A 12,407-nucleotide genomic window follows, 5' to 3' on the forward strand; every position below is an offset into this window, starting at 1 on the left:
CCTTTTTCCCCTTCTTCTTCATATTATTATTATTATTATTATTATTATTATTATTATTATTATTTTTATTATTATTATTATTATTATTATTATTATTATTATTATTATTATTATTATTATTATTATTATTATTATTATTATTATTATTATTATTATTATTATTATTTATTATTATTATTATTATTATTATTATTATTATTATTATTATTATTATTATTATTATTATTATTATTATTATTATTATTATTATCATTATCATTATTAGATTACATGTTATGGTCTTTCATTGATGCACTTGCAGGTTTCTCTCTCTAGACTAATTTTTTTTTGTGCCACTGACTGCAGTTCTTGCCATTGCTGCTGCTCAGAGTCATACGCAATCCCTGGGTGGGTGGTTGCCATGGATTCCTGGGTCACATGCGTGGGTTTCCTGTAGCCAGAAGCAGCAGAAGATGCTTGGATCAAAAAAAATCCAGAGCCATATTCATTCAACAAATAGCAAGGATTCTCTGTGGATGGTTTACCAATTCAGCCTTTTTCCCCCCTCCATGCGTTTTGAATATCTATTTTTAATTTCGCAGTAAACCCGAATTTTGTTCACATCGAAAGACTGATAACAGGAATGAGTATAGAAATCCCTGAAGGACTGACGGAGCTGTTGCAGAGCTTTACCGTGGAAGTACTGAGGAAGCAGCCCAGGGATCTGCTCGAGTTCGCATTACAGTATTTCACCCATTTGAAGGACAGTGAGAACAAAGGGGCCTCGTTTGGCAATGACCAAAATTCGGCCACAAGGTCTGGCAAAGCGGTCAACTTCATTGACGAAGCCATGCAGATCGATTCGGAAAACGGAGAGGAGGAGGAGGAGGATGACGACGACGAGGAATTCATAGGTAATGAAAAAGCGCTGCAGTAGACAGATTACAGATTCGAATAATATGCTTAATAGTATATGGATATGCATTTTAACAGTGGCGTCGCTTTGGGGGGCTCAAGCCTCCATTTAAATTCCTTTAGCTCCCCTAAAAAAAATTAAAACCTTAGCCCCACTAGCAGACTTCCACGGACTCTAGCGCGAAGGTAGTGTATCAGTGTATCATGGACAACCTAAGGAATCCATTACTACCAAGCAATTCATGCTACGCTGTCTGGAAGGGGGCTAAATAATTCTGCTAAATTAGGCAACATTTTGGCAGGGAAACAAATTGCAGGGCCATTTTCAAAGGGGTCCCTTGACCTCTCACCTCAAGATATCTTAAATGAAAATGAGGTCTATGGATATCCAAGAGTATCCCACTTATACTAACCCCATTCAGTTTTGGGGCAAAACCATGATTTTTTTTGCATGTACTGTAGTATCATGTTATTTTCACCAATTAAATTTTTTTTGTATTTGCATATTTCTGCATACTGGGGTCCCTAAACAGTCTTGTAATTGCATGGGTTGGGTATGACTGGGAAACTGAGACTATTGTGGATCTGTTGAGTCCAAAATCTATTCATGTGTGATGATGTTAGTCCCCATAGTAGCCATTTTAAGTAGTGAGACCATTTTTTTTTTTTAAACTTGACCTCACTGTATATAATTACCTATTGTGACCTCTAGCATAATCACAGCCTTGTGAAACTTTACAAGTACAACCTAGAGACCCAGGGAATTCAGAGGTTATATGGCATGCCTAGGTGTATTGACAATAAAGGGGGGGTTCCGAGCCATTTTCAGAATAGAAGTGCTCACCATCCAATCACCAACCATTTTTATTCTTGCAGAAATCTCCAGATGTCAACGGTTTTTGATACCAAATCACAGCATGCATTTTTTTAAGGTGTTCTCCAAGGTCTTGGTGTCTTAATGGGATATCTTTTGGGATTTTTAATCATGTTTATCATTTATTGTGTGGTCAAAAATGATTAAATCTTGCACCAAATCTGCGTAACAAACTATCAACCCAAGAATTGCTTCAACAACTTATGATAATTCAGCATGGCAATGGCTAAATAAATATGCATAGATATAATGTCCCAAGCCTATACACTCATTTTAATAACTTAAATAGTGAGATTCAAAACAAGTTTATTGCATATGAATAATTGACATACCGTATTGAGCTGCATCTCAAATGATCCCTTACGGTCCCAGGTTTCCAATGGTGTATGACGCTTGTATGTGGCACCTAGTGCCCACTTGACCTTGACCATGGAACCACTTTGAAAAAGTCTTAGGGCTTAAGTGGTTAATGACCCCTTATGAGCTTTTGTTTTGAATATCTTTAGCAAAAAAATAGCACGCCGCCTGACCCACCTAGGAGGGCTGAGCCACCCTAAAGTTCAAACTCTGGCAACGCCCCTGGACTTTAATTGGATGGTCATGCAGTTCAGTATGTTGAGGGGATACCGGCATTCAGCACAGTGACGCTCGAGCGCTTGGCACCAGCCACGGTTGAGTTCAGGCGGTAGGGCTATCACAGGCCTAACCTAGGTGAGACATTCAACTATAGCTACAGGCTAAGTAACCTTTATAAAATTGTGATAAAAGAAGTCTTGACTTTGTTCCCATTTGGACAAAATATCAGAGCTGTGCATGGTTGCTTACACAGTGATAGCTAAGGCAGTCGTACATGTTCAAAGAGGGTCAAATGTAAAACAAGGGCAACACTGCTCCATGAGGTGCAGCAGGTAGCATAGCAACTCAGAGCCCCGGCACAGCGCTCTCAAGTCTTCTGGGCTGGAATGGTTATTTGAGGACAGGTGCACTCAATCTCCCTGGCATGTCCTGATTAGGCTGTTTGTTGACCACGACTAGAGCCCATCGCACAACCAGACCCATGTTTTGTAATGATATTCAATTATTGTGAGCATTTTCTAGGGTACCTTTGTGCCTGGCTAGGTATTGGTGATTCAGAGCCCACTATCTAATGTATTTTTCATGCCACGCTATTGTACTAGAGCTGTAAGTGCTTTATTGTTGTGGTTGCGATCTGAACCCCCCCCCCCCCCCCCCCTCATTTCAATTTCATTGAGAGAAGCAACATGCACTTCAAAGGATGTAGGCCTAGAATCTAGATATTATTGAATTATAATCTTTCTTATTTTAACCAGGTGAGAATTTGTCCTACATGGTGCTGTAAAATGTCTGATTTAGCTATTACACCTGTAATTAAAACATGTAAACATAAGAACATATGAAACATGCCATCTTACCCTAGCCAGCTTGTAATCTTTAACTGATCATTCAGTTACCATGAGATATTACACTTCTACTCTCTTTGACCAGTGGCCATATTCACATGGTGGCCATTTTGCTCTTATGTCATTGTCATGATCAGGTTGGGTTCCTTTCCATCCTGGGAACAGGGTGGAAAGGAACCCAACCAGAGCATGACATGAGAGCAAAATGGGTGCCATGTGAATATGGTCAATTGCTATACTGAAATAATTATGATGAACTCTAACTTAACAGCATTTTCACTGTTTTTGCAGCCCCAGTGATTAACAGATTTATCAGAAGAGCATCAGGTGAGTTCTCATTGAATACCATCAGAGTGACAGCAGGAGACCTGTCTTGTAGAGATGAATATCCTGGATAATTTCAATGGTGACCTAATGCCAACGAGATCTCTTTGTCCCAGCTTTGACACGTGAACGCTCAACAAAAGATGTGTCCGATTTTCTTCAGTTTATACAGTATTGGAAGCAATTTTTCCATCTGTTTTATGTCACCTTCCCTGTGCTTATAATAATAGCATTGATTTATCTACAGTAGATTCCGCGAAAGCTCTTTGCAGAGGCTGGGTCATATGTCACTAGGTGACAGGGGGATGAGATCAGACCAGGTGCAGTACAGCGTTGATGAGAATATTAATCTCTTGCTATTGTGTGAGAAGGTATATTGATCATGAGCCCTGGTCATACACTACTAGAGTAACGGCACTGTGTTTGGGACAGATGTCTGCACGGTTGACTGGGAAATGGATGATTTTGAGATGCTTGGGAGCACGAGAGCTTGTGAATGGCTAGGTGGGAGTAAGGGAGTTTAGACGAATTGCCAGGACTTAAGACGAAGTTTAATTAAAACTGCATCCCAATCCTCTACTCCTTTCCCACAATGATAACATCCTCCTCCTCCTCCTCCTCCTCCTCCGCCTCCTTCATTTGAACCCACTGGCATGATGGGTGTATGAGCAAGAGAGAGCATTCAACCACACTACCAAAGCTGACTAGCAGACAGTGCTTCCCTTTTAACTCTCAGGAAGGGGGATGGACATTTCAAAACGAAGAGAGGATGGACCAGCACACCTGTAAACTCAATAGATTGTCAAATCATACCACCTCATTATCTACCAAATCTCAATTAAGTACCAACAACACGTGTTTCAACGTTGGTTGAAAACGTGTTTCAATAACTTTTCCTTGAGGCCTTGCACACCCTTTTCCTTGAGGCCTTGCACACCCTTTTCCTCGAGGCCTTGCACACCCTTTTCCTTGAGGCCTTGCACACCCTTTTCCTTGAGGCCTTGCACACCCTTTTCCTCGAGGCCTTGCACACCCTTTTCCTTGAGGCCTTGCACACCCTTTTCCTCGAGGCCTTGCACACCCTTTTCCTTGAGGCCTTGCACACCCTTTTCCTTGAGGCCTTGCACACCCTTTTCCTTGAGGCCTTGCACACCCTTTTCCTCGAGGCCTTGCACACCCTTTTCCTTGAGGCCTTGCACACCCTTTTCCTCGAGGCCTTGCAAGCCGACACTCACGGTGGTTGAGTGGTGTTCGGGATTTTGTCATTTGGTGTCACGCAAAAAGGTTAAGGCTCAATTGCTCTTTAAAAAAAAGCAAAGCTTTGTTATGACTAGCCTTTTGCTGCTGCGCAATTCACAGGAAGGAAATGTGAAAGGTGCAAGGAGTGCCACCACCTTCATTAAATCCCCCAAAGCCCTGCACTTAAGAAGAGAGGAGTGATGTTCACTGAAAGATTTATCACATGAGACGGCTGTGAATCTTGGCTGGGATTTAGCTTTTATGACTGAGGATAAAGGCCCTGTTGGCCATTGTGGCCATGGACCTTTGTTCTTCTGATTTCATCGTTGAGGCCTTGTTTACAAAATCTCTCCGACAGTTGGTTGAACAGAAACAAAAATGTCCTCAGAGCAATTTGCAGTCTGGAACTACTAGTGCATATGCCTTTCATTAATGTCTGTCTCTTTGTCATGCAGTGTGTGCTGAAGCATTCAATCCCGATGAAGATGACGAGGACAAAGAGCCAAGGGTAAAGTGCACTTCCATTTCATACAGTGACGTGACACGCAACGCACATGAGGCAATGCTAGTATACTACTAATAATAATAATAATAATAATAATAATAATAATAATAATAATAATAATAATAATAATAATAATAATAATAATAATAATAATAATATCTTAAATTTATATAGCGACTTTCAGGAGACCCAAGGCGCTTAACAGCTAAGGGAGGGGGAAAGGGAACAACGTAACAACAAAATATTAACAAAAGGAAAGAAAGAAAGAAAACGAAAGAAAAAAGGGGAAATCAGGCAGTCATTTACAAATTTGGTGAAAAGGTGGGTTTTGAGTTGGGATTTGAAAGAGTGCAGGGATGTAGCACTGCGGATGTTTGGAGGGAGTGAGTTCCAGAGGGTGGGTGCGGCCACAGAGAAGGCTCTGGGACCAACAGTCCGCATGTTGGTGGTGGGGATGGAGAGGAGACCGGAGTCAGAGGACCGCAGCCTCCGGGGCGGGATGTAGGGATGGAGGAGGTCCGCTAGGTACCGGGGGGCAGGGAGTGAAGGGCTTTGTACTAGGTGATGAGGAGGATCTGGAAATTGATGCGGGACTTGACTGGAAGCCAGTGGAGGTGGATGAGGGTGGATACTGATTTGGTTATCATGCTGGGGGGGGGGGGGGGGGGGGGTATTACCAAATAATTTGTTGCTTTAAATCTAGATCCACATCAATAACATTTTTAAAGAGGCATTTCGCCAATATTTAACCCAAATTCTATCTATTCTATCGAGAGGACATAATAATGTTCTGTGTGTTCTGTGACCCTGCTGACAAACCCAGAAAAGACACAATTTCCTCGACTATTTTCAACTGTGGTCATCCCCAACATGAGGAATGTTGAAAACATAGTTGAGGAAATAATATCTGCAGTTCACTAGAGGTCCTTTCTCCTCCGGATTACATCATCATCAATGGGAGTTGCAAAATGTTTCGTCCGATTATCATGTCCTTACTATTACAAGTAGAAGGTAAAGACGACTTTGAACTGTTGAACAGTAATCCAGAACTATTTTATTGCACTGTAAACATTTTTTTTCTTTTTTTCTTTTATTTATTTTTTAATCTATTCTATTCTACTATTTTATTGCACTGCACTATTGCACTATTTTACTCTGTCTATTTTATCTTACTCGTTTTATTATTGTCTATTTCAAACTGAATCAAACCATAAACAAGGTGGCCTGTTGGGATGTTAGATCCTAATGTGAAAAACTGTGATTTTATGTCTGCACTTTATGTGCTCATTTTATGCCTGTCTTTTTTCTGTTGTGAAGCACTTTGAGCTGCAGTTTCTGTATGAAAGGTGCTATACAAATAAAGTTTATTATTATTAAGTTTATTATTACAGAAGAATATGGTTAAGGCTGAAAATCGGCGAAGTGGCCCTTTGAGCATTGTTAAGAGTGGCGTGCACCTCACACCTGTCCTCTGTATGGAGCTCACTGTCCATATGGCCATATCGTATGAGTGATGGATCCTTTCTTTGCAGGTTGCCTATCCGAAAACAGATGAGCAGAGACGGAGACTACAGGAAGCTTGTAGCGACATTCTGCTGTTCAAAAATTTGGATCCAGTGAGTAGAATGTTCCCCAGTGCCCACATATTTGTTGCTCTACTATCTCCTCATTTAACATAACCCGAGGTCAGGAGCTTATTATGGGATATACACTTATTTGCCATCTTCCCCAGAGTCAGACGAGAAGATTGATATCAATTTGATCTCTGTGCGTCAGTTTTGGAGTTGTTTGGAGGTCTATTTCTTCTCTTTTTACGGAGCTAGTCTAGCTGTTCCCTACTGCTTCCAGTCATTGTGCTAAGCTAGACTAGCATGCACCTGGACCTCTCTCTGGGGCTACTGGACACACAGGTATATGTAGGAATAAGGATCCAAACAACCAGGATATTAAGAATAAAATATAAATATAAAATAAATATAATAATCTGACCTGCACTGGATTCTGTTGGATTATGTTGAGTGATTTGCAGTGTCAAATTTCCCTCGGGATAATAAAAGTATTTCTATTCTATTCTATCTATTCTATTCTCTGAATGAGTGAACAAGTGTGACATATGTATACTTAAGCTGTAGGGTCCCCTTATAAGGGGACCTTGCTTTTTTTAATCATAAATCGATCAATACAGACCGTATTAGATCCCCAGGTGGGGTATCATTGGAAAGCCAGACTCATTGGCTACAACCCTGTCCAAATATTTTCGAGATTGCCAAATGATTGACGGAGCTAGAGCCCCGGGAGTTGTGTACGTGTCGTGTACTTTGCAGTGTACTTTGGCGCACTCCTCATATATTGGCATGCAACTCGAGAACCGCTGAACGGATTTTGTCGCCTGAAACGGCAATCGACAAGCAACAAACATATATATTGTATTAAAAGAAATGCACACGCTAGAGGTCGGCAAAGTGCCGCGTCGCAAATCATCCTCAAGAGGGCCCACATGTGGGCCCTTGGATATTGAGAGGTTGTGTTTCTTTTTCAAATGTAGCCAAGAGTAAAGACCTTAACCCTATCAAAACAGCAGTCAAAGTGTATATTTTCATTTTTACCGATGTTTTTAAGATTGACCCGAAAATAAGAATTTAACACTGCCATTGGAAAGAGGAGCCTTTTCCCTATCCATAGATGTATGATTTGGCCATAATAAGGTCATGGTCAAGTTCAAGGTCAAATATGAATTTATAATTCAAATGGATTATAATTTATTACTATATCTACAAATCCTTCTGTTTAATCATCTTCCCTTTATTCATTTGCTTAGATTTCTTGTACACTTTATCTCAAGAAGGTGGTGAATGAGCTCAGTGAGCGAGCTCGGTTCCAGCACAATTGTAACATGGTGTTATTCACCGGCACAGATGCAAAAAGAAATCATCATTTATATTCTCCTTTTTTTCATTACCATTTACTCAAGCCTAGTAACAGACACAATATTTCTGACACTGGGAATACATACCCACAGGTCCCTAGATGTTCCTAGATACCATGAACATGCTAATTGACCTTGTAGAAGTGGAGCAATCTTCCATTTACTTAGGCATGTACCTTTAGACAACATTTCTGAAAATAGGGCTACAGCTTAACAGGTTAATAATGTCACTATGCACATAAAGTACAGCCCACCCTGGTATAATATACAGACTATGTCCTAAGTCTACCCCGGTACAAATATATACAATATACAGCTAACCTAAGTCCACCCTGTACAAATATACAATACTCCATACTAAGTATTAAACACATTAAACAGATCTCTGTCGTATCAATAAATATAAATGTACATATACAAATATGATTGAAAATGTGAATATATGAACGAATGAATATGTGAGTCCATGGCAAAGCCTGCCAGAGATCATGCAGGGTTCAGTAGTTAAAAAGTCTTATCAGTTCTAACAGTTCACCAGTTCTCCAGCAGGTTGTGGAGTTTGATGACTACTGGCACGTGTATATGTATAGTAGAAATATTTTGTTTGTTTTCATATTAAATAGTTCTGATTCCATACCACCACAGGAAGAGATTTCTCAAGTACTGGATGCCATGTTTGAGAAGCACTCGACAGATGGAGAGCACATCATTGATCAACTTGACGACGGAGACAATTTCTATGTGATTGAAAGGTAATCTACTACATCCATGTTTACTTGACAATTATTTGTACGTCTCTTGCATTATTAACACTCCCTGTACTAAGACTTGTGTTTTGAAACTGCCTACTGGAAAAATACAGCTGTGACCAATTGATGAGATATATAATGTTTATATATCTACTCCCTGTGTTTCCTTCCATTATGTTTCATTCAGAGGGATGTTTGACATCTTCATGAGGGCTGATGGCACAGAGAGGATGGTCGGTTGCTATGACAACCGAGGGAGCTTTGGGGAGCTAGCGTTGATGTACAACACCCCCAGGGCAGCCACAATTATCGCCACGACGCCTGGAGCCCTCTGGTGCTTGGTGAGTGAAATATTAAACCTCCATGCTAGCACACAGTGCGCGCCGCACTATACATTTGTCTTTAGCAGCTATCTGAACCAGGACCATGTTGTTAGATAGTGGTTTTGACACTGCACAACTGCATAGCCTGCTTGTACTTATACATTGCACATATATCTTGCTGATGACATGGCATCGTGATGATGAATGGTTTTACATCTTTATCACAACAAGCAGCAGCCTGACACAAGTGCTAAGGTGCTGCTGCATGTAAAACATTCTGGTTGGGGGAAGAACTTTTGCTCTCTGTGGTGAATCCTGTCTCACATCACCCCCTGGTGGATGGGTGTGCTTCATACTTCACATGTTATATTTAAAGGGGAATGCCATCCATTAAAAAATGAATTCCCATATAGTATTTGTGTGCCCAAGGGCAGTTCAGTCAATATTTGCAAACATACACACCATATATCTCTTGAAGCAAGTGCTGCATGGAATCTGGGATTACTCTATAGTTCAGACTTTGTGGGCCCATACAATATTTGTGTGAGCTCTTACACCTAAAAGAGATTTAAATTCAGTTTCAGGCCGGTTAGAAATACTACAATATAAACTAGTTTCTGTGTGAGAACTAATCTTAACATTCTATGGCTCCACAGAGCTAGTTCATATGGCCTTTGAAGCAGCCCCCCAATTTAACATCCAGGTGACATCACAAATATGAGGGTTCTCTCTCTGATGTCTAGCTTTTGGAGAGCGAGTGGCTCATGAGAGTACACACATATTATATATCGACTGAACTGGCCTGAGGCACAAGAATAACGTGAATTCTTAAAATGGCTGTAAATGATTCCTCCTGCAATAGCGACGATGAATTTGTCCTTCTTTCAGGACCGTCTGACCTTCAGGAGGATTATTGTGAAGAATAACGCCAAGAAGAGGAGATTATACGAGGCATTCATCGAGACGTTACCACTACTTACATCATTAGAGGTAACAATCTGCCTCGAATTTGTGTAGAGAAATTGCAGCATGCATTATTGACTATGGTGATTTCAATGAATTGTTCTGTCATCCACAGCTCTCAGAGAGAATGAAGGTGGTAGACGTGCTCTCCACCAAGGTGTACCGCGATGGACAACAGATTATTGCTCAGGTTATATACAGTTTTCTATGCATTCTTTATGTTTGAATTGGTACAGTATTGTTTCTCTTCTGCCGCAGTATAGCATAGATAAGCAATTTGTCACCATTCTTCTGTGCCAGTTTACAAATGCCATAACGCTTTGTGTTGCAGGGTGACCTAGCGGATTGCTTCTACTTTGTCGAATCTGGTCAAGTCAGAATCACCATGAAGAGAACCAGGGTATTGTTTGTTTACACAGCTGTCTACTTCAGATTAAAAGTGTGAAATGTACAATTTACCGCTATCATTGTCAATTCCTGTTTGGTACCACTATAGTTTGGGTTTCTTTCTTCCCAGACGAAAAAAGAGCAAGAGGAGGAAGATGAGGTGGAAATAGCCACATGCTGCAGGGGACAGTATTTTGGGGAATTGTCACTGGTAACAAACAAGCCCAGAGCTGCTTCAGCTTATGCCGTTGGCTGTGTGAAATGCTTAGGTATATATTTTTGGTGTTATTATTACCCGCTCACACGTTTTGCTGGGCAAGTAAATATACCAGTGTAAAAACTCAGAACTTTACCGACAAGCCACAGATTGGGTTGAGTTCTAGAATCTGACGATTCCCTTGAATAGAAGTTTGTCTTATTCCGCTCTTGTCTTTGTTCACCAGTCATGGACATTCAGGCCTTTGAGAGACTGCTGGGCCCATGCATGGACATCATGAAGAGAAATATTGCCAACTACGAGGAGCAACTGGTAACCCTGTTTAGTGGTTGCATTGACATTGAAGAACAAAAGGCATGAGGTTGGGGATTGACCAATGGACCATACAATGTTTGGAAACCAATCTTATGTGGATGTCCCCCCCCCCCACCCCTTTTACCATTTTCTTACAGGAAATGTGAAAACCTGATACTCACATTAGTGTTTTAGATAACACACGTTTAGTAGAACTACTTCAAGATCCCAGAAGAGGCAAGTTACATTGTGGAAGACTTTGTCATGGTGTAATTACTAAAGAAAGAAAAAAGCCAAATTAAGGTCGCTTAAAGCTTCTTCAAGGTTATATTTCTCACAATCATTTGCTTGATTATTATTCTTTCTTTTCTTTTATTTTGCATCAATTTACTTTGTCAGTGACTCAGTGTACCTTGTTACTTGCTTATGTATTTCTGTTATGTTCAAATTGCCGTTAATAATTACGATATCCAGAGTGTTTACGATCAAGCCTACAGTATGATATTATTTGTCATTTTATGAATATTATTTGTTAGAGTCACATGCCAAAGGTTATTTCTTACTGGATCAAACCACTTGTGAGTGATTATGTAACTGTTACTCTCTGTAAGTTCTCTTGCAGCATAGGATACAAATTGACCCTGAGGTCCATTGATATAAGAATACCACAATGTGAAGATGAATAAACGTTGTTTGTTAAACATTTGAGACTATTCATAAGGGATGATTTTGTTGAATATCTTTACTTCTGGTTTGCATCCTGTTTTTTGTATGACCAGTTTTAACATTCACTTTTGTCCACCGGATAATGTAGATGATCCTGTGGTGGCAGTGTTTGTACTTTTTAAGAAATAATATCTCCATTCTCATGAGATTGAGAAACCCTTAAATACCTTTTCATAAAGTGTATACCATTGTTACAGTATGGGTTTAGTGGCTGTTAGCCTGATGCTATGCTTTTGCACAAAACAAACTTCTGAGAGATAGCTGATAGTTTTAAATAGGCTATACACGACATACCACTTGAGTATTTACTGTTACAATATGCCTTTGGACGGAGGATTACCACATTAGATTTGAGTCGTTCTAAGTGCATTGTGTTTTTTTTACTAGTTTATTTCCCTGCGTTTTAATGTGATTTTGTTTTTGTCATTATGCTCTTCTTGTGCCAGTGAAACATAATATGCAGTTTTGATTATTACTTCCAATGACATTAATAAGATTATTTATTGCTGTCTACCTCTGCCAACAACTACTATCATTTGGAAGTGCATTATTTGAATGTCCCCTC

General features: G+C 40.1%; 1 protein-coding gene across 1 annotated transcript; it reads left to right on the forward strand.

Moving 5' to 3' along the window:
* Window positions 1–495: 495 nt before the first annotated feature.
* prkar2b (protein kinase cAMP-dependent type II regulatory subunit beta) lies at window positions 496–11,748 on the forward strand. Its single transcript, XM_084334744.1, has 11 exons — window positions 496–893; window positions 3,481–3,516; window positions 5,208–5,260; window positions 6,790–6,873; window positions 8,829–8,935; window positions 9,120–9,273; window positions 10,144–10,245; window positions 10,334–10,408; window positions 10,550–10,618; window positions 10,736–10,874; window positions 11,049–11,748. The coding sequence occupies exons 1-11, from the start codon at window positions 623–625 to the stop codon at window positions 11,180–11,182; spliced, it is 1,224 nt and encodes a 407-aa protein (XP_084190870.1). The 5' UTR covers window positions 496–622; the 3' UTR covers window positions 11,183–11,748.
* Window positions 11,749–12,407: the final 659 nt, after the last annotated feature.

The sequence above is a fragment of the Notolepis coatsorum genome, assembly GCF_963971535.1.
Source record: "Notolepis coatsorum genome assembly, chromosome: 18".
NCBI classification, from domain to species: domain Eukaryota; kingdom Metazoa; phylum Chordata; class Actinopteri; order Aulopiformes; family Paralepididae; genus Notolepis; species Notolepis coatsorum.